The sequence below is a fragment of the Cardiocondyla obscurior genome, linkage group LG22 (genome assembly GCF_019399895.1).
Source record: "Cardiocondyla obscurior isolate alpha-2009 linkage group LG22, Cobs3.1, whole genome shotgun sequence".
Classification (NCBI taxonomy): Eukaryota; Metazoa; Arthropoda; class Insecta; order Hymenoptera; family Formicidae; genus Cardiocondyla; species Cardiocondyla obscurior.
This window is the reverse complement of record NC_091885.1, coordinates 915,638-935,800: the sequence shown is the minus strand read 5'-3', so window position 1 is coordinate 935,800 and position 20,163 is coordinate 915,638. Positions and strand designations below refer to the sequence as shown.

Genomic DNA, 20,163 nt, shown 5'->3' with positions numbered 1-20,163 from the left:
AAAATATGAGTGTACGTATGTCAGATATGCCTACAGTTAAATTGAACACGTTGCAAACGAACACGTATCATTTGGACACAATGCCATCTTGGTCGTTTATTCCGTCGACTCCGTCATTGTAGACTTCATTCTCCTTGTCCTTTTGCCTTTATCCTCAGAAAATTACGCTCTTTTGATATTATTACTTTCATGATCCAGCATGAGCGGTTGTTCGCTGAACGTACCCTATATAATACCTCTCAAATAATATATAATATCTCTAATATCTCTGGTTCGCCCATCGTGGTTTACCCCCCTCTGGGACGCCTCGTTTGAAGGTGTTTGAAGGATAGGTGTGTGACTGTGGGGTTAGGGATTACGGTCGTAAGTTTTCGAACGAAACAAAGTTGCGTAGACATTCCAATTTTATATTATGGAGGCGTACGATGTGATTGTCAATCAACCGGTGGTTATCGACAACGTAAGTGCCCGTCGTTCCATTTTTTCCACAACTACTTAGAAAGCGAGCTATGTGTCAAACTTCAATGTCAGTCGAATCGTCATCTAAAAGAATACAAAACTTTTCGCGTTCGCATATCGGTCGTCTTGATTTTCATTTGTATCTTAATTTTTTTACTACAAACAGAAACTTTCAGAGATTATTATTAACATTGATAATGCAATTGATAATGATGATTGTTGATATGACGATATTCAAATTTTTCTTCAATAAACAACTGATAATATTGTCATTACAGTTTTTTTTTTTTTTTTTAGGGATCTGGTGTGATCAAGGCAGGATTTGCAGGTGATCAGATACCTAAATGCAGATTTCCAAATTAGTAAGTAGTAAGAAAAATACTGTTAGTAATTATCAGTGTTTTCTATTGTCAGAGTTTGCTGTTATATGCCAAGAAAGTTGGTATTAAATAATATACACAACAGATTTTGAAAAAATTATTCTTGTCTTCAGTATTGGAAGGCCAAAACATGTACGTGTTATGGCTGGTGCTCTGGAAGGAGATCTATTTGTGGGTCCAATAGCAGAAGAACATCGTGGCCTTTTATCTCTTCGGTATCCAATGGAACATGGTGTGGTCACAGATTGGAATGACATGGAGCGTATTTGGTCTTACGTTTATAGTAAAGATCAATTAGCTACATTCAGTGAAGAGCATCCAGTTTTGCTTACAGAAGCTCCTATAAACCCCAGGAAGAATCGTGAAAAGGCAGCTGAAATATTTTTTGAGACTTTTAATGTCCCAGCTTTATTTGTTTCCATGCAAGCTGTACTTAGCTTGTGAGTAATTAATTACATTTAAAGGATTTTTGCTTTTGAAATTGAAATCTTGAAATTATATTGTTTTGAATTTCATGACAATAATTATTATTATTTACTAATACAGATACGCAACAGGCAGAACTACGGGAGTAGTTTTAGACGCTGGCGATGGTGTTACACACGCTGTACCTATTTATGAAGGTTTTGCTATGCCACATAGTATAATGCGAGTTGATATAGCAGGACGTGATGTTACAAGGCATCTTAGGCTACTTCTACGCAAGGAAGGCATTAATTTCAAGACTACAGCAGAGTTTGAAATTGTCAGAATAATCAAAGAACGAGCGTGCTATCTTGCTAGTAATCCTCAAAAAGAAGAAACAATAGAAACGGAAAAGTTTCAATATGTGTTACCTGATGGTAGTCACTTAGAGGTAATGTTTGAAGTCTCTTACTAAAAATAACGATTTATTTATAACTAGATATCATAAAAATATTAGTTGTACATAATTTTGAAGTAACATTTCAATCATTCTTATGTTAATCTTTTATTTAATATAGATTGGTCCAGCAAGATTTAGAGCTCCTGAAGTGCTGTTTAGACCAGATCTGATAGGTGAAGAATGTGAAGGCCTTCATGAAGTTCTAACATATTCCATTCAAAAATCTGATCTGGATTTGAGAAAGGTTTTATTTCAAAATATTGTACTATCGGGAGGATCAACATTATTCCGCGTAAGTAAAAGTATTAATACATATAATATATGAAATAGAAAAATTTTTGTTTTTTCTACTCCTTATCATATGTTATATAATAAAATTATTATTGTAATATAATCAGATTTTTATATTTACTGTTTAGGGTTTTGGTGATAGATTACTATCGGAAATTCGTAGGATGTCACCAAAAGACATTAAAATAAGAGTAAGATAATAAAGAATAAATAAAAATTAAACAAATAATTAACCAAGAATTTTCAATGTTCAATATTTCAAAAATAATATTGTACATTTTATTTCTTTTTTAACAGATATCTGCACCTCAAGAACGATTATACAGTACTTGGATTGGAGGTTCCATTTTGGCTTCTTTAGACACATTTAAGAAAATGTGGGTGAGCAAAAGAGAATTCGATGAAGATGGTATACGGGCTATTCATCGTAAAACATTTTGAATTTAATTTAACTTTCGAAAATGTTATATATCGAATAATTTTATTATAATGCGAAATTATAGCACACATACTTGGCACGATAACAAAATAATGTGAGCAAACAATTGTAATTTGTAATTGTTTTGGATAATATCTCGTATAATTTCTATCATTATTTTAAGAAGTCATTATTTAGGCATTTCTAATTATATTTTTAAGGTCCGTGGTTAGTGCAAAAATTTTTTGCTTTAATTAATTGATGACTTTTTTTTAATAACTATGTATGTATATGGTTGTGTCAATATACAATTAATATAATAAATATTACTATAAAGATCACACGAAATGATAAAAAGTAAAAAAGGAAACCTAGCATTCAAAATTCTTTAACAATGTACATAACGTTTTTTTTTTAATCAAATGAATTGTCAAACAAAATTTAAAACTGTTTTTAGAACTTATTTATTTATATTTATATATTTATATTGTACGGTCCTTAGGTGTATTACAGTAGAAAACATATTTTTTTCATTTACTAAGAAAAAGTGCTTTATTTCGTCTTTAATGTAGCGAAATGAGATATTCTGTAATTTTTATATGCAAAGCATTTGTAAATATGTATGCTTTCGTAAAGTTAAATCTCTGTAGTCTACACATACATATACAGGGTGTCCCGCACCATGTGTCAATGCTTCTAGGGATAAGTAGATATCGGAAATACAAATTAAAAATTCCAGTGCCATTTTGCAAAAATCTCAATAGTTATTAAGAAAAAAATTAATTTGTCTAGCGCAAGGAAGCGACAAGGAAGCTGCGGGCGAGTGAGCGCGACAGGCGAATGGCTAGGAATGGCGCCGTCGCCTGTCGCGCTCACTCACACGTGGCTTCCTTGTCGCTTCCTTGCGCTAGACAAATTAATTTTTTTCTTAATAACTATTGAGATTTTTGCAAAATGGCACTGGAATTTTTAATTTGTATTTCCGATATCTACTTATCCCTAGAAGCATTGACACATGGTGCGGGACACCCTGTACAAATACACAAATGCATATAATTAAAATGTGAGATTCTACAATTGTAACGTCGAGATTTATAGCTTTACAATTAAACACTTAATTTCAGCATACTTTGTATCATGCATAAGCAAATAATTTAAAAATGTATATTAAAAGCTGAAAGAGAACACAATCTTTGATATCTTTTATTTATGCATAGCATGTTTTAGCTGTAATAAGAATAGATATTATCGGAAAGTTTATATTGATGTTCTTACCGTTGTGTAAAAAAAAGATCATATTTGAAAATAACTAAGAAATTTAATTGGAATAAATGCAACCATCATATGTCTTACAATACAATTGTATACAGGGTGTCCCGCGAAATGCAGAAAATCTCTCGGGTGTAGGTAGACGTTAGGAATATATTTAGAAAAGTTTAGCACCAATTTGTCGAATTCGCGATTTTAATAGTTATACGAATTTTTATAACTGAGCGAATAAGAGCGCGCTCTTAGAAGCGATCCACGCTTAATAGCATTGACCTATCCAACTTATCGATTGGCTGATCTCTCTTTTGGTGGGTCTAGTAAAGGTAGGAGACACGGTTGGAGGGGGGGGAAGGGGAGATCGGACAATCGCTAAGCGACGAAAAAGCTGGGGCAGAGTCAATGCTATTAAGCGTGGATCGCTTCTAAGAGCGCGCTCTTATTCGCTCGGTTATAAAAATTCGTATAACTATTAAAATCGCGAATTCGACAAATTGGTGCTAAACTTTTCTAAATATATTCCTAATGTCTATCTACACCCGAGAGATTTTCTGCATTTTGCGGGACACCCTATATATTACACATAACACACGCGCACGCTGCTCGTTCACTAGGCGCGAGATATTTTGATTCTTTACATCATATTAGAATAACGATAACAAATAATTAAAGCAAAAAAGATAATAAAAAGAATTAATGATATTTTCAGTCAAGCAATGTAGAATTTTAATTAAATTAAGCTATATGTGAGTCACAGAAACATTGCTATAAATTCATTCAGGTACAGAAGTGGCTGTTTCAAGGGCTTCTTTCTCTTTAGATAATAAAGAAACTTTCTCACTGTATTTCTCACGAAGACTTTGAAACAAAGACAGCTGAGTTTTATATTTTTTTTTGAGATCAGCAATTAAGTCTCATTGCTACATCCATCTTGCTAATTATCATGTTATGCTGATCACGTTCTTCAGAGATCTTCTTTTCCATATTATTAACTTCAGCCTGCAATATCATATGTTAAATGAAAAATAATGATTGTAAAATTTTTTCTTCGAGTAAGATTGTTAACTCACTTCCAGTTGTTTCATCCCCATGTTACGGATTTGCAACAAATCATGTGTAATTGATACCACCTCCTTCAACGAGGTCACTTGATTGTTCAAAGCATTGATCTGATTCTCCTGATTTGTGACAACGCGATTACGTTCCTCGTACATCAATGCGTATGTAGCAATTGTCCACGCAGCTGTTCCATCGATTGTTGCATAATATTTTCATCACCTTGATTCATTATCGCGTCGTAAGATGCTTGCAAGGCAGCTAGTTTTCTCTCCGTCTCTTCCAACCTCTTCTGATAACTGTCGCATTCTTTTTTTTCTGTCGGTTATACAAATAGATTCTGCATGAATGTTAACTAAAGAAAGATGGTAAAGCTCTACTCCCTTAAAGTTAATTTTTTAAATTTATTATAAAAAGTTCTAGAACTTTTTTTTGTAACTTAAATAAACAATTATTTAAGATATATTATAATTAAAAGTGGAAAATGTTATATTGATATGTATATATGTTTCAGCATTGATTAAATGAAAAAAGATATGGCAAAAACGACTATATAAAAAAAACTTAGATATTTAACTGAAAACGCGAAGCTTTAACTTATTTATCGAAATAAAATTAATCAATTATTTCAAGATAATTTGTAGTTGTAGCTGATTTTCTCACCTGTACTTCTACCTCCAATCTATAGTATATGCATGCTGCATTATTATCTCCTGCATTTTGCTTTAACGTAACCGCCTGAAAATAAACATTGATAAATAATAATAAATAGCAAAGTTTGTTAATTATTATTTCTTATTGATTTCATACCTTTCCTTCGCTAGCAGATTTTGATGTTTTTTTATCTTGAAGAGCGATCACAGAATTATTATATTAGATTCTTCAGTGTTCTTAGTGTACTTAGACTTTGATACTTGGACTAATATCTTGGGCTTTGGTACTTGGGCTAATATCTTGTGCTTTGACATATGTTACACTCACGTTTCCTCTCATTGTAAATGTTTGAATAATTTCTGCGTCATCTGTAGTGGATGTGTCTGGATTAACTAATTCTTCAACAGGCACGTTTGCATCATTTATTGTTTCTAACAAACGTTCGTTTTCAGTTTGCGTGTTTAATACCTCTTTTGCTTTTTCTACAGAAGATAACTATATCTTTTAATATTACATTGTTTTTCTCTGTAATAAATGCGTCTGTAATATCAACGCAATCAGTGGAGCTGCATCTTCGCGTGCTACGCTAGATTTGATTTCTCTATTTTAAACATCTTTCTTTCTTTTTCTTATACTATAAATAGTAAAATATAATAAAAATTGGAGTTTCTCAACTTTATTTCGTCAAATTACAAAGAAAATGGAAAAGCGTAAAAAATGGTTTATTTCTTTGAAAGAAAAAACAAAAGACTAATACTTTTTTTTAATTCACATTACATTTTTTTTTACGTTTTCTATTCAAACGAATATTTTTTAATCAAAATAAAACACTTTTATCGAAACACTACTGGACTATTAATCGGAACGACTAGACATCGACGACTAAGCAGCCGCATATAGTATTTTTAGCTGTTCGGTATTCGTTCTATTTCGAGCACCATCTTGGTTGCACTTAATTAATATTCGTGTATGAAGTTTCAGATTAATAGTACAGAAAATGTAGAATAAAAAGATTATTTTATTTCGACAATTATCAGTGCATATTCTTTACTTGTTATTTATAGTTTAACTATGTTAAAGCAAAATTAGTATTATCATTATCATACTACTTATATTATTATATTATTCAATTACACATACATAAGCATAGAAATGCAGACAATAAATGAAAAATATAAAATAAATCGACGTAAAAATTAATGGAATATCTGTTTGTTTAATAATAATAATGAATTAACAATGAATTAACATAAAAAAAACTTAAATTCTTTAATAAAATATTGTTACAAACGATTTCCCTCGAATTTGTGATCTATCATAATCAGGATCAGTTCGTTCAAGAATCAGATTTGGCCTTGTAGGTCCATAAAAAAGACTAGTAATAGGAATTTTATTTTTCACTATAATATTTTCTGTAAGATTTACTTTTATATTATCTGGTCGTCGATGTGGAAGATATTCATTTCCCTCTTTATTCATTATAACATGCCCACACGTTTTATATTTAGCGCTCTTTGGTCCCGATATCTTGTAGCCTATATAAGGATTCTGCGGACCACTTACAACCGGACTAACAAGAGGATTGTCGACATTGATCTCTACTACTAATTGTAGCTTCTTTTTCGTCTCGGATGCCAATACCTCTACCGTAGCCTTCATCTCGACAGGAAAATAACCAATTTCAACGTCACCCATTGGTTTTTTGACAAATATCGTGTCATACTTGATAGCCTGGAACATGCATGGATTAACGGAAACATGATCTCGATCCACTCCTTGCACCTGATTGAGATAGTCGTTACAGCATTTCAATGCTTCTCTGAAAGCATTTGTACATTGCTGATTTAACAATTCATTGTTCAACGGCCCAAGAATCGTGAGATCTTTATCGACCTGTTCATTTTTCTTCCAAACGGAGAATTTTTTATCATTTGCAGTTTTATCATTTATGGCGTTATTTATGTTCTTTGCACCACCGATCAGTCCTGCCGATATACTGAATTTATGCCAACCGTGTGATACTTGTTCTCGTATCTGAGGATTGGTTTCAATTTCCTTAGCTATTTGTTCTCTAAATTCGTTTGCTTTCAAGTTTCGCAGCTCAGGTATATATTGGCACAAGGCTTCGTGTAAACAATTGTTGTTCAATGCATCACGACCGGCGACGTCGAGTGAAATATTATCCTTGGACACTTGGAAATGATTGTTTTCTAAATTAAGGGATATTATCGTATTTTGTTCTTCATACGGATTAGAAGATATTCTCACTGATAAGCCAGTTTCGTTTTCCACGATAATAGTTAATCCTTTGATATTATTTCCATATTTTATCAGCAAACGTTCTATAACCGGTAAGCAAGCTGATACACAAGACATATCCATTGGTATATTTTCGCGTACAATGTTTGCAAACAGGTCAGGATTTTTAGTTTTCTTCAATAGACCTATCAAAGTTTTATGATATTCTTTTTCAGTTTGAGTGTACATTTCGGTGGACGTGTTTTTAAAATCTTGGATATTTTTTTCGTACTTTTTTTTGTATTTTTCAAATTTATTAAAGTATCTATCTTCCATCAAACTTTTGAACCCTCTTTGCATGTTTTTGCTAGTGTATTTCAATATTTTTTGCATAACCATGGACATCATAGGCTTCACTAATGCCTCTTTTATCACTATGTTAGTTTGTTGATGCAGTGATGATTTCCACATGTCTATAACTTTTTGTTCAAATTTACAGATATCTTTATCATCGATTTTATGTGATGTATCTGGTTGCTGAGAAAGTTCACATAATTCTACAATATCCTGTTTTAAAGTAATCAACATATTTTTCGTTAAATTGTTTAATTTGTGCAAAATGGCAACCTTTTCTATAATTTCAGTGGACGTACCGATTACCCCCAGTAACAATGAGACTTTTATCGATTTATTTGTTGATTTCGTCTGTTTGATGTTTTGCAATATGCAATTTATTACTGATTTATACAAACTAATCGATTTTGTACGATCTTGTTCCACGAAGAAATTGTTAGATAAATCCATTATCATTGTAAAAGCCTTTTGTGGTCCCAGCATTTCATATGCTTTTTTTAAAGTTTCATGCATATCGCACTCATTCACAACTTGATCAATATTTGCTATTACAGCGAGTTCGATATCTCTACATAAAGTTTGAAGATAATTGTCTACAATCGTTTCGGTGGTTACATTTGCTATACCAAGTGCGACGCCTTTCGTGGTATGTAGTATAATATGTTTAGTTAAATCTTTAGTTACTGCTGAACGACCTATGTGTTTAGTCAACTGTTTTCCTGTCATTTCAGTTATTTTCTTGCCATTTGCCAAGATATTAGGTGCAACCTTACTTGCATAAATTGACGTTACTTTTTTACCATATGACATGTATGCTCCTATGCCAAAAGTCATTGCACTAATTGCTAGACTCATGAGTTTGTGTTGTTTGTAGCTATTCCAACTGAAGTAACCAGATCTTAAAGTCATTAGAGCAAACATAATATCACCTATACCCTCCGATATGAATGCAGAACCTAAACCAGCTTGAGTTCCTGCTGAGTAAAACATTAGTAAATTACCGATAATGATCTGCACTATAGCTAAGACAACAATTCCGATGGTGTTTAAAATCATATTCCAAGTCCACCGTTTTTCATGAATTGTTAAAAGATGTTTCAGACCGTTTAAAATAAAAATTTGTAATTCTTCCTCTGGATAATCACTTTCGGTGAAAGACCCATTTTCATTGACATATTCAAGAAGCGATTTTAAACTACAGTCAGGATTTCCTAAAATCTTTAACGGATTTCTCAATTTCTCCAAATTTGTAACAATAATGTTTTTTATGTTTTTCTTACTCAAATAAGTATAATTTTTAATAATCGTTTTAATAGTTTCGGTAGGACCTTTGTAAGTCGAATTGTTCAATAAGTGTATTTTATTTATAGTCTCTTCATTGAGTGATACATTAATTTTATTCTCTTCTGTATTTGAATTCATTGTATTTATTAAATCTTGTAGATATATATGAGAATAAATGATTGGTTTTAATAATTTTGGTTCTGTATTTAATATAACAATTAATTTTTCTTTAATTATATAATCAAGTAAAATTTCGTCCTCTATTGGTGGAATGAGATCGTTTTGGTAAAGTACATTCATTAATTTTTCTTGCGATATATTGCAATTGTACATAGAATATAGTTTTTCTTTCCATCTCTTGATATCGTTAGACACTTTTACAGGTTTAATAATTTCTTCTTCTATTAAAGATAAAATCACCGATTGATGTGGCTTAGATAATATCTGTATATTATTCACTTTAAACTCTGTATCGGTATCTATTTTATTTGTAATATCTACTGCTTCTGTGAAATCCTTTATCAATTTTTGCAGCGCTATTCTGTACTTAAAGCATGTTTCTAAAAGTTGTTTTACAAAGGATTCATAAACGCAATAGGACGACAGTTGAAAATCAACGATCTTATCATAATCAGTAATCAGTTGATAACTATCGTTTTCTTGTTTAGCTAAGATTTTGTTTTCGACGAGTTTTGCTAGAATTCCTTTTGCTTCTTCTACTGGTATGCTTCTTTCAGTAAAATCTTTTTGAGTTATTAAATCAAATCGTGGGAAAATGACGGAATCCACTTTTCTTGAATCAAAAGTCGCTTTCTTGTTAGAAATAAAAACACCTCTCTGTTTTAAAAACTTGTACTTTTTATCATTACTTACAAAATTTTTCAAAACATTCTCTTCAATCGTGATATCATCTAAATTTTTTTCCTTGTCGTATGGATAAAGAAGTAACTCCTGTTTTTTGCATCTTAAAGTACACGATTGTTCCTTTATATTGACTATTGATTTCGCCAACGAAGGATCCATGCTTTTTAACTTGTTCATAATGATTGTAACGTATTTTACTTCATTTATCAAAACTCTATCTTTTATTAGTAGGTTCCAAAACTCTTCTCTGTTGGGCATTATTACGCAATTTTTTAGGCGTTTTTCGTACTGCCTTAAATTCATATTAAATTTATCATTTGATTGACGATCAAAGGTGCTAAATATGAAAATGTTCAGTTCATTACTGATTGCATGATGTTGATCGCTAATTTTTTTTATTTCTCGAGTTTTTTCTTTAAAGTTTTGCGATATCTTTGGTTTTTTTAAAATATTATTTTCAAGAAAATCGTCAAACAAGGTTTCTGCTAATTCTTCCTTGTTTATATCATATTTTTGTAATGTTTCTGGTGTTACAGGATGACCTAAAATGTCATATATAGATTGCAAAAAGATTTCATATATAGTGCTTATGTTTTTGTGCTGCTCCTTGAAGGCGTTAATTTGTATAATTCCAGAATTTTTATGCTTCAGCGTATCAATAATTTCTCCAATCATTAAAGCGTGATCCCGATGCTTCTTCAGAAGTTTTGATGCTTGTCTCAATTCTCTTTTTAATAAAGTTACAGCATGCTTGTCGTTTATGTTAATGTTTTTTATCAACGAGAAAGCTTTATAATAATGTGCAGCTTCCGAAAAGTACGGTTCTTTCTCGATAATACGATCAAACAATTTAATTGCCACGTTTTGGTTCTTACATAACGCAAAGTTTTTGGCAAGTTTTATAAGTTGATTCGGTTCGCGAATCCAATATTGCCAATCTTCGGTCGTCTCAATATTTATCTGATTAAAATGTTTGATTAAGTTATTAAGAGATTCTTCATACTTCTGTTTATTTTGTAGATTCGAATCATTTACATATTTACTGTTTTCATCCACCCAGAAAGCCCATTCATCTAAGCAACTGTATAACAATATGTCTGTTATCTCTTTAGGTGTTTTGTTTTCCGTTAAAATATTCTTCAAGCGAGTGTATTCTTTCTTGAAATCACGAAGAGCCTTTTCCTCCATGTAAATCCGCGTTTCGTGGTGCAATATGATATTGGAAATACGACGGATCTCCTCAAAGTCGCGGTCTTGCTTCAAGTATAAAATCTGAGACATATAAGCATCTTGTGACCTTTTGATTATTAATCTACCTGAACCATTATTCCCACATCTAGCAGCGCGTCCAAAGGCCTGTTGTTCTATGCGACTGTTAATCGGCAAGTAAGATAGTATGACATGTAAACCGCCCGCCTTGTCCAATTTATCGGTAATCTTAATGTCGGTGCCACGGCCAGCCAAGTTGGTTGCAATAATGATCTGGCCAACGCACAAGGGCTCTGTGGCTATGTCAAATGTTTCGTAATCGCGAGTATACGTGTGGACATTTTTTGTTTGTTTGTCTTTGAATACGTCGTATAGCGACTCTACGTCTTTTACCGTTTCGCAAATTATCAATACCGATCGTTTCTCCGCGTTAGAAATGGCTTTGTCGTATATCTCAAGACTCCATTTCTTCAGATCAGAGCAAACGATAGGATTGCACTCGTGGAATTTTTTCACCTTCGTTGTCGGGATCGTGACAAACTTCACATTGTATATTTTCTGCAGCAGATTCTGTTCTCGCGAAGAACCTAAGGTACCGGTCAGGCCATATAAATTATCGTATTGGTTCAAGTAACTTACGTTCGAGATGAAGACAGCCTTTAATTGCTGCATCGATAATTTACAACCATGCTTGAGCTGCAAAAATTGGTGCAATGCTTCATCCCATTCAGAGTTAGCCTGATCCGTGCCCGTGTCCTGATCGATGATCGTTATAAAAGCATTACGATCCGGTTTGTTCTCTTTTCTATCGACATCCACCACGTAATTTGTTCGTTCTTGCATAAATAACGCTGTTTTGGCGCTGTTGATCCAACTGTTCAAATGCAAGACCACAAAAGGTTTCAAGTAATTTGGAATGTGAATTTGTCTCTCCCGTTCTGCAATGCTTTGAAACAAATAAATCAGACGCTGGTAGTGCTCAAAGTCAAATGACAGAGCATCTTTAATATTTTCCTCGCTTACATTATTTTGTAATAGATAACCTTCGTTATTAATTATATCATTTTTTCTCAAACATTGCCATATAGCATTTACCTTTTGAACGTTTATACTCGAGTCAAGCATGCTGATATTTTCTTTTGTAATACGACCGAATAAATCATACATAACAGCACACTTGATCACATTGCTATCAAAAATTTCGAAGAATTCTTCTTCACTCGCGACCGGTCTGTTGATTAATTGCCAAATATACACGTAAACGGACTCGAGCTTGTCGAAATTAGGTAATTCATGAGAAAGATACAGTATGTTGTTACCTTTATCAAGGAGCATACTATCGACCTCGTCTATCACAACGTTGTCAAAGGGATGATCTCCTAAAATATTTTTGTCGTAAAACTGATCCAGCAGATAATCACGCTGAAAATTGGCCAAATCTCCATAGATTACATCATTACTGGAATAAACATTCAGTCTCTCGACATCGCTTGTGCAATTGTGCGATACATTGATAGAGAATAAGTTATAAATGTCGCTGTTGTCTTGTGCGTCGCGTTTGGCCAGTACCGATGAACTAGTGATAATGTCAACTTTTTGTCCGCAGAGTGTTTTAAAAATCGCTAACACTACAACAATCAATGACTTACCTTCTCCAGTAGATGCCTGTATCAACATTTTCTGGTTTTTCAGTAACGTCAGTATAGCGAGTTTCTGTGTATCACGAAGTCGGTAATTTCTCTTTAATTGTATAGCGTTGTTTATCAAATTGAAAATTTCGGTAATGTTTTTCTGTATGTACTGTATTTTTGCGTCTTTTCCTTGATAAATTGATATATTTGTTCTGAGTTTTTTAATTTTTTCCATAATCACATTCTCACTCATTGTTTCCGATTCATTTGTGGCTGTAACAATTTTCTTAATCTCATTTAAAGATTCATCATGCTTGGTATTGATTTTTTCATTAGGGTTATCGATTCCATCAATGTCGTCGTCTTCATAAAAATTGTCCATCAATTCAATCAAAGTGTCTATGTTGCGATCTTTTTCATCGTCGAGAAATAATTTTTCTATTTCGGTCATCCACGTACTAATTTCACAATTGATAAGTGTGTCAAGTACCTTTTTCGAAAACACCCATTCTCCATTGTAGAAATGTGATAAAATTTGTAAAAAATGTGTTTTCTTCATCAATAAAACTGACTCGTTGTTATTTAATGGCGACATAGCATTTTTCCCTATAAGAGCATCTATAAATTTATTTACACGACATGTACCTGCGTTATTATCCAGAGATAATAAATAGTAAGTTGCTCTTTGCAATTCTTCATGTTCCCACTTTGTTAACGCACATAGTTTTGTCTCCCAATATTTTTCCTTCATCGCGTACGGCCATTCGGACAATTTCAGGCACTCCAGTCCAGGCACAGGTTCTAAAATACTGCTGAGCAAATACAGAATTTCAGTTATACATTCCGTAGAAATGGTTCTATTCTTTTTAGATTGATCTAGTTGTGAGTTTAATAATAATATAGCTTCTTTATTTTTAATATTTGTTAAATTTTTTCTCCATTCGTGTATCTCTTTCAATGGTTTTTGGAAGTAATTTTCAAGTTTTAACAATATGACTTCATTTAGCCACTGACTTTGTGAATATGCCATAATTATCCAACGAAATATATTAAGTCCAGGTCTGTCCTCAACAACAAAAGTAAGAATGGTGTGTATGAAATAATACAATTCGTAATACGTCAAGTGTCTTCCATTACAAGAAAAGCACCTTGCTATAGCATGTATAATTCCATATTCCCCAATAAATTTAGACGATATCTTACCGAGCAATAATTGTACCGTACGTTTTTCCTCTGTATCAGAAAAACATTGTATTATATCGTATATATCTTTTTCTTCGTCAATTGCAATCGTAGAATCTGATATAACATTATCTATCTTCTCCGATAAAAATAGTTTTTTCTCCAAGTACTCGTCGCAATCTTTCCGATTCAATAATTCAACTTCTTTAATAATTTTTAAATAAAAATCCGACATTATCTCACGTCTCATATCAAGTTGAAAATAATTTTGATTAAAATTTAATTGCACAAATTTTTTATTTGTATATAAAATATATAAAATTTCCGTGCATTGTGAATTATGTACATCAAGCAAACAGATCTCATTATTATAATTTGTAGTATATACGTAAATACAGACACCGTATATGTGTGCTAATAATTCTCGATAGCTCGGTGAAAGTGGACCTTCTTGCCGTATATGTTGAGCATATATATTTCGTATTTTTGGATTCTTATAACAGTTGTCCCAATCAAAACAAACATCAAACATTTTAGTAAATTCCTCGTAAAGCGATTTGTAAGATGATTTAGTGACTTTTTGGTAAAGATTTTGCTCTGTTTTTTTAAAATCATTTTTTAACTTGTTCTGCATATCTGGATTATTAAGACTATTAAGCCACTCAGTAATCATTTTATCAGAAGAGTCAATTTTTAATTTTGATTGTTTCAAAAATTTCTTTAATTTTACACTTTGTTGCCTGACGAAATTGCTATATGCCTCATAATATTCTTTAATAGATGAATTTGCTTCTTCAGTTTTACTCTCGTGATCCATCACAAAGGCTATAATAGAGTACTTGAAAGCATCAGTGTATTGATCCATGTTATTCGCTGTGCAAAATTTATAAATTTTTTCACGTTGTTTATTGCAGTCTTCAAAAAAATATTGTTGTAAATTTCCAAGATTTTCGTTATTTAAACCAAGATTAACATATAAATTGTTTTCGATTTTTAAAAGATACTTTATTGATTTTTCTGCGGTTATCTGCGGTTGTATAATATTATCAGTATATTGATAATTTTCCATCATCGTAGAAATTTTCTGTAATACAGCTAAATGCCATTTTTTCATCAAAAGCTCTTTAATATTTTGCACAATACTTTTTTTATCTTTTTTTGCTAAGTAAATCTTTTCTTGTGACTTAAAAAGACTAAATAATTCATTAAAATCAGAATATTCTATTTCCATGTTTTTCAATTTAATCCAATCATTTAATGACTTTTCTCGCAAACTAGCAACATTTTCGAGAGAATCTTCATGTGATTCTTGAATTTTAGTGAAATAAATTGGAGACTCCATTGTGTTACGTGTTCTTCCATTTAAAGATGATTGTATACGCATAATATTTATCTGTAAAATTTTGTTTATCTGTTGCACATCATTTTCCATTATTTTTTGTAAGGCATTTTGTTCAATGTCTTTGAATCGTGCTTGAAGATTTTGATACAAATCGACATTGATTTCAATCATATATTGAGAATATTGCTCAAAAATATGATTTTTTGAAATATTTTTCTTCCTTACAGTTCGAACTTGACGTTTTGCCTGCATTGAAATTTCTTCGTTTTCTTCGTATGTTACACTTGCTGGCTTTGGAATAGGACGAGTCAATATTTGCGCATATGTATAAGGAGAATTAATATAATAGCGATAAGGCACATAAATTCGTTCTGAAGCACTGTTGTAAAAATAATTAAGATCGAGAACTCTGTTTTGATCTGCTCCATAATATATTGGATTTCTCCACAATAACCAACCGATATAACCCATATCCCAACCATTTTGTCCATGATTACCGTATTTACCTGCTTTACCGTTCTTGCCATTTATGCCTGTAATAGCAGTCACAACAACGTCAAAATTACTAATTACTTCACCAGGATATCCTCCTTGACCACCTACTCCGGCCTTTCCTCCACGGCCTCCAGGTTTTCCTAAAGAACCTTTGTACAATACAAAACTTTGGCCACCAAATGAGCAAGAAAAGTAAATTTTATGTTGTTCTGCAGTCACAGCTTCTATATAAGCATTGCTTCTTATAACATATTGAAAGTTCGAAATTGAACAATTTTCATTTTGCCACGATATATTTATTGTTTCTAAAGATTTAATGTTATTAACTATTGTCTGAAAGTTTGTAGTTGTAAGGCGACCACTAAATTTTGCGCAATTTGGAAACTTTCTCGTAAAATCGCTGAACGAAATACCTGTGCCATTTTCTCCATTCTTTCCGTCTCCGCCATTTTCACCATCACTGCCATTTCCACCATTAGTTAAAATATGAAGTTTTTGCGATTGAAATATATTATTTGCATGGATGAGCACGTTTCCACCACTTTCTCCACACTCTCCACATTCTCCATCTATACCATTACCATTATTAGCAGTACCTGCTTTACAAGAAGTTACAGATTTTGCTGAGTTTCCAGAAACATCCCACGTAATCGTGTTACAAACTCTAATAGCCTTAGCGTACATGACAATGTTTTTGCCGTGCCACATGCTATTCTCTAAATTTACATCGGCATATATAATACCTGAACAAATGAAACGTACTTCTTTTATGTCTGGGTCTTTTAACAAATATGAATTTATAGAATTTTCAACTTTGCTTAAACGAAAGTTTCCTCCAATTAATTCGACAACTTTTCGATTATCAATTAACATTGTGTTTATACATACTGGTTTAAAATAAGCCCCTATAATCTCTTTATACTTTTTCATCAAAGCAATGTGTTTTTCACCCACTAAATGCTTCGCTGCACACTTGAGTCGCTTAAGTTTTACATCGTCGTTGATAACATTCAGAATTGTCTCAAAGAAATCATCATTAGATATATCAGGCTGGGATAAATATTGTAGTTTTAACATACATGAAGGAGTATATTGTTCATCTTTCTCATACATATTTAGGAATTCAACCAAAGCTTCCAAAAATTCAATTTGTGTTATTGCCATATCACTGTAGACAAGTAAAAGTTCCAAAGATTTTTCTTTAAAATGTCTTATCAAAGCATCTTCGTCGTGTTGTGTACCAAGATCGCAATTAAATATGTTCACCAAAAACGTGTAATACTCTGATTTATTGAAAGGACTGGAAACTTCATTAAAGTGTTTAATATTAGTTAAGACAAGTAGTCCTTCCACTATGTCATTTGATATTTCTAATTCATTTCTATGTGTATTTAAAAAGATATCAATTTCTTCAATCCAATAATACAAACAGTATTTGATATATTTTTTCTCTATGTACACGTAATCAACGATATTCAATTGGTTTTCTTTAAAATTTTCTTCAACGATATTTTTTATTTGTTTCAACGAATATCGTTTAAGCTTTACATGTACTTTTATTAGATCTTTCATAATTGTTTTATCCATTGCAGCCTTTTAAAATGACTTAGTGTATATTACTTAATACAGCTTCCAATAGTACTATTTTTTATTTGCGTAAAAGTTAACTATGTGTATGTTTTGGATGTGCGTGTTTGGTATTCCTTAAAAGATTGAAGCTCGTGTATTTAAAGAATCTAGAAAGAAAGAGCAAAACAAGTGTTATTATATTATACATTATTACGAGTTAAAGATTAAAAATACTTTTCCGCTCTCGCTTTATTGCAGTCCCGCTGCGGAGAACGGAAAAGTTCCGGAGATCAAAAAAAGGAGACAGATCTGTAGACCTGTATACGATGTATTTTTAATCTAGCTGTTAAAATTTACAGAATTTTGCAAAAATTGTTTGTAATATATTTTTAACTATTCGCATAAAGTTTATATTAAATGTACATTGGTGGTTCTCGGCTGTTTTCAACGACCAGCGCTGCGCGGCATATATACTGCGTACTTTATTTGAAACTTGATGCACACTACGCCAAGGTTACATACGCTAGCCGCCGTCGCCGAAACAAACGCTATATCTGCCTTCCAGTGTACATACATGTAGTTTATACTGGGACACAAATCAACATGTTATTGAATGAAAAGCACCTATTAAATTTTCTTACCTGTTGTTTTATTATATGTGTTTAATCAAAAATATATAGCATTGAAATTTAGAACCAGTTATCAGCACATTTAAATTAACTAAATGTAGTTTGTGGATCATTCAAAAATACTAAAGCCTTCCTTCTTCTTCGTTAGTGGCTCCTGACTGTCATTTAGATTCGATATTATACGGCCAAGAATATATCTTACCCTTCTTAGCTGTTATCTGCAAATACATATGATACTGAGAACATATCATATCTTTTTTCCTAGAAAATTTAGGTTAGGTTTAATTGCACGTAGAAAATGTTTATCCTAATCCTACCCAACTAATGAGCAATAATGTATAAAACTTTTTTTCGCGAAATATTTTCCAAAAGATGATTACGATTCAAAATAAATTAATAAATCGGACAACTTTTGTTTATATACATATAAAAAGAATATAGTCTTACTTTCCAAGATTACGTTCCGATCCAAAATTTCCTGGATGAAGAACTGCACGGAAAAATTTATTCGATATCCGTTTCAAAACTGTTTTTGAAATAATTTCGTAATAACTGTTTCTCGCAGAGGATGTTCTATTACGTAGCCCAAATGTTTACTTAATTTTTTCATCACTCAAGTCGTATTGTTAGAAAAATATTCTGCATTTTCTTTCTTTTTGTAACAAAAAGAAAAAAAAAGTTAGACAACATCACACGGTGTTCCCAAGCAGTCACCCATCCAAGTACTGACCGTGCCCTACACTGTTTAGCTTCAGTGATCGGATGAGAACTGGCGTTTATCAAGCATGATATGGACGTTATCTGAAAATTTTAGTTTATTGACAAGTATATATATATATATATATATATATATATATATATATATATACATATATTTAATTTTATATTCAAATTTTTACATATAGTATAACTGAAGTAACAAAAAGCGGTATAAAAATATTGTTTTCATGTTACACTTCTCACATTGAACCATTATAACATTAGAAAGAAAAATCTCTTGATTACATACATCATAAATCACAAAAATATAGTACAAATGTATATAAAGCTCTGGATTTAATGATGAAAAAATAGTAAACCAGTATGAGCCAAAGCTATTCCGTGTTTGTTGTAAGCATCGATTACCGTTGCATCATTTGTGAAGCCAGTAGGACTCGCGACTATAAACTTGACACTGTTCTGTGACAAGAGAAAAAAAATGGGAAAAACTTTTAAGTTATTATACAAGTTTGTAATACTTAAACAATTGTATCTATATAAAACAAATGATATTATACGTATGTACAAGTCTAACCCTGTCCACATTATCTCTGAATGGAAAAAAAGCATCACTGCTTAGAGCAACATTGTCTAATTTTTGAATCCACTCGATTTTATCTATAGTTTTTCAGGGATTACTTTGTACATGGCAGCCTAGCTCGCTTCGTTCATATCCTTTCCAATAGACCCGTTGACGTAATTATCAATAGCATTAGAAATCTCTGCTTGTTTTACGTTCTTCTTGAACTTTATTCCTACTATCTTCGGATATTGACAAAGCCACCTATAAAAAAAAAAAAAAAGATGTACATACGTATCACGCGTGTTATACAAGACAATTTTTGTAATTCTTTTTATTTTTCTGATTTTTACTATTTATTTTTTCTACATTTGTGTATATACATATATGTCTATAATAGAAGAAAAACCAACCAATTATCAGCTTTATCTCCAGTAAGTCTAATGCAATGAATTCTGAATTGTTGTTCAGTTCCCGTGCCGACCACTTGCTGCCCATCTTTGGCATAACAAACAGAATGCTTTGTGTATATTTTATAGTGATAGTGGCAACAATTAAATCACGGATTGCATCTTCTGGCAATGTTTTCGATGTCGTCACGAAATTGTCAAATGTCGATTTGTCGATCACCGCATCATTACGTTTCTGCTTTCATAACTAAACTATATAAAGTCTTTCGTTCTATGGGAGATAGTATG

At 32.0% G+C, this 20,163-nt stretch overlaps 2 protein-coding genes and 1 pseudogene across 2 annotated transcripts; 1 reads left to right on the top strand and 2 right to left on the bottom strand.

Moving 5' to 3' along the window:
* The first annotated feature begins 88 nt into the window (after positions 1-88).
* On the top strand, positions 89-2,783 carry LOC139111113 (Actin-related protein 1). The gene is made up of 7 exons (XM_070671225.1): positions 89-460; positions 757-821; positions 953-1,279; positions 1,386-1,695; positions 1,823-1,996; positions 2,124-2,186; positions 2,293-2,783. Exons 1-7 carry the CDS (start codon positions 413-415, stop codon positions 2,434-2,436), a joined length of 1,131 nt encoding a protein of 376 aa, XP_070527326.1. The 5' UTR covers positions 89-412; the 3' UTR covers positions 2,437-2,783.
* Positions 2,784-3,359: 576 nt separating this feature from the next.
* Positions 3,360-6,330, bottom strand: LOC139110904 (centrosomal protein of 83 kDa-like). The gene is given in 6 exon segments (XM_070670865.1): positions 3,360-4,584; positions 4,586-4,678; positions 4,750-4,901; positions 4,904-5,053; positions 5,650-5,871; positions 6,300-6,330. Coding segments are annotated over 6 exon segments (780 nt in total). The 3' UTR covers positions 3,360-4,452.
* Positions 6,331-18,867: 12,537 nt separating this feature from the next.
* LOC139111165 (5S ribosomal RNA) lies at positions 18,868-18,988 on the bottom strand (annotated as a pseudogene).
* Between the last annotated feature and the right edge of the window lie 1,175 nt (positions 18,989-20,163).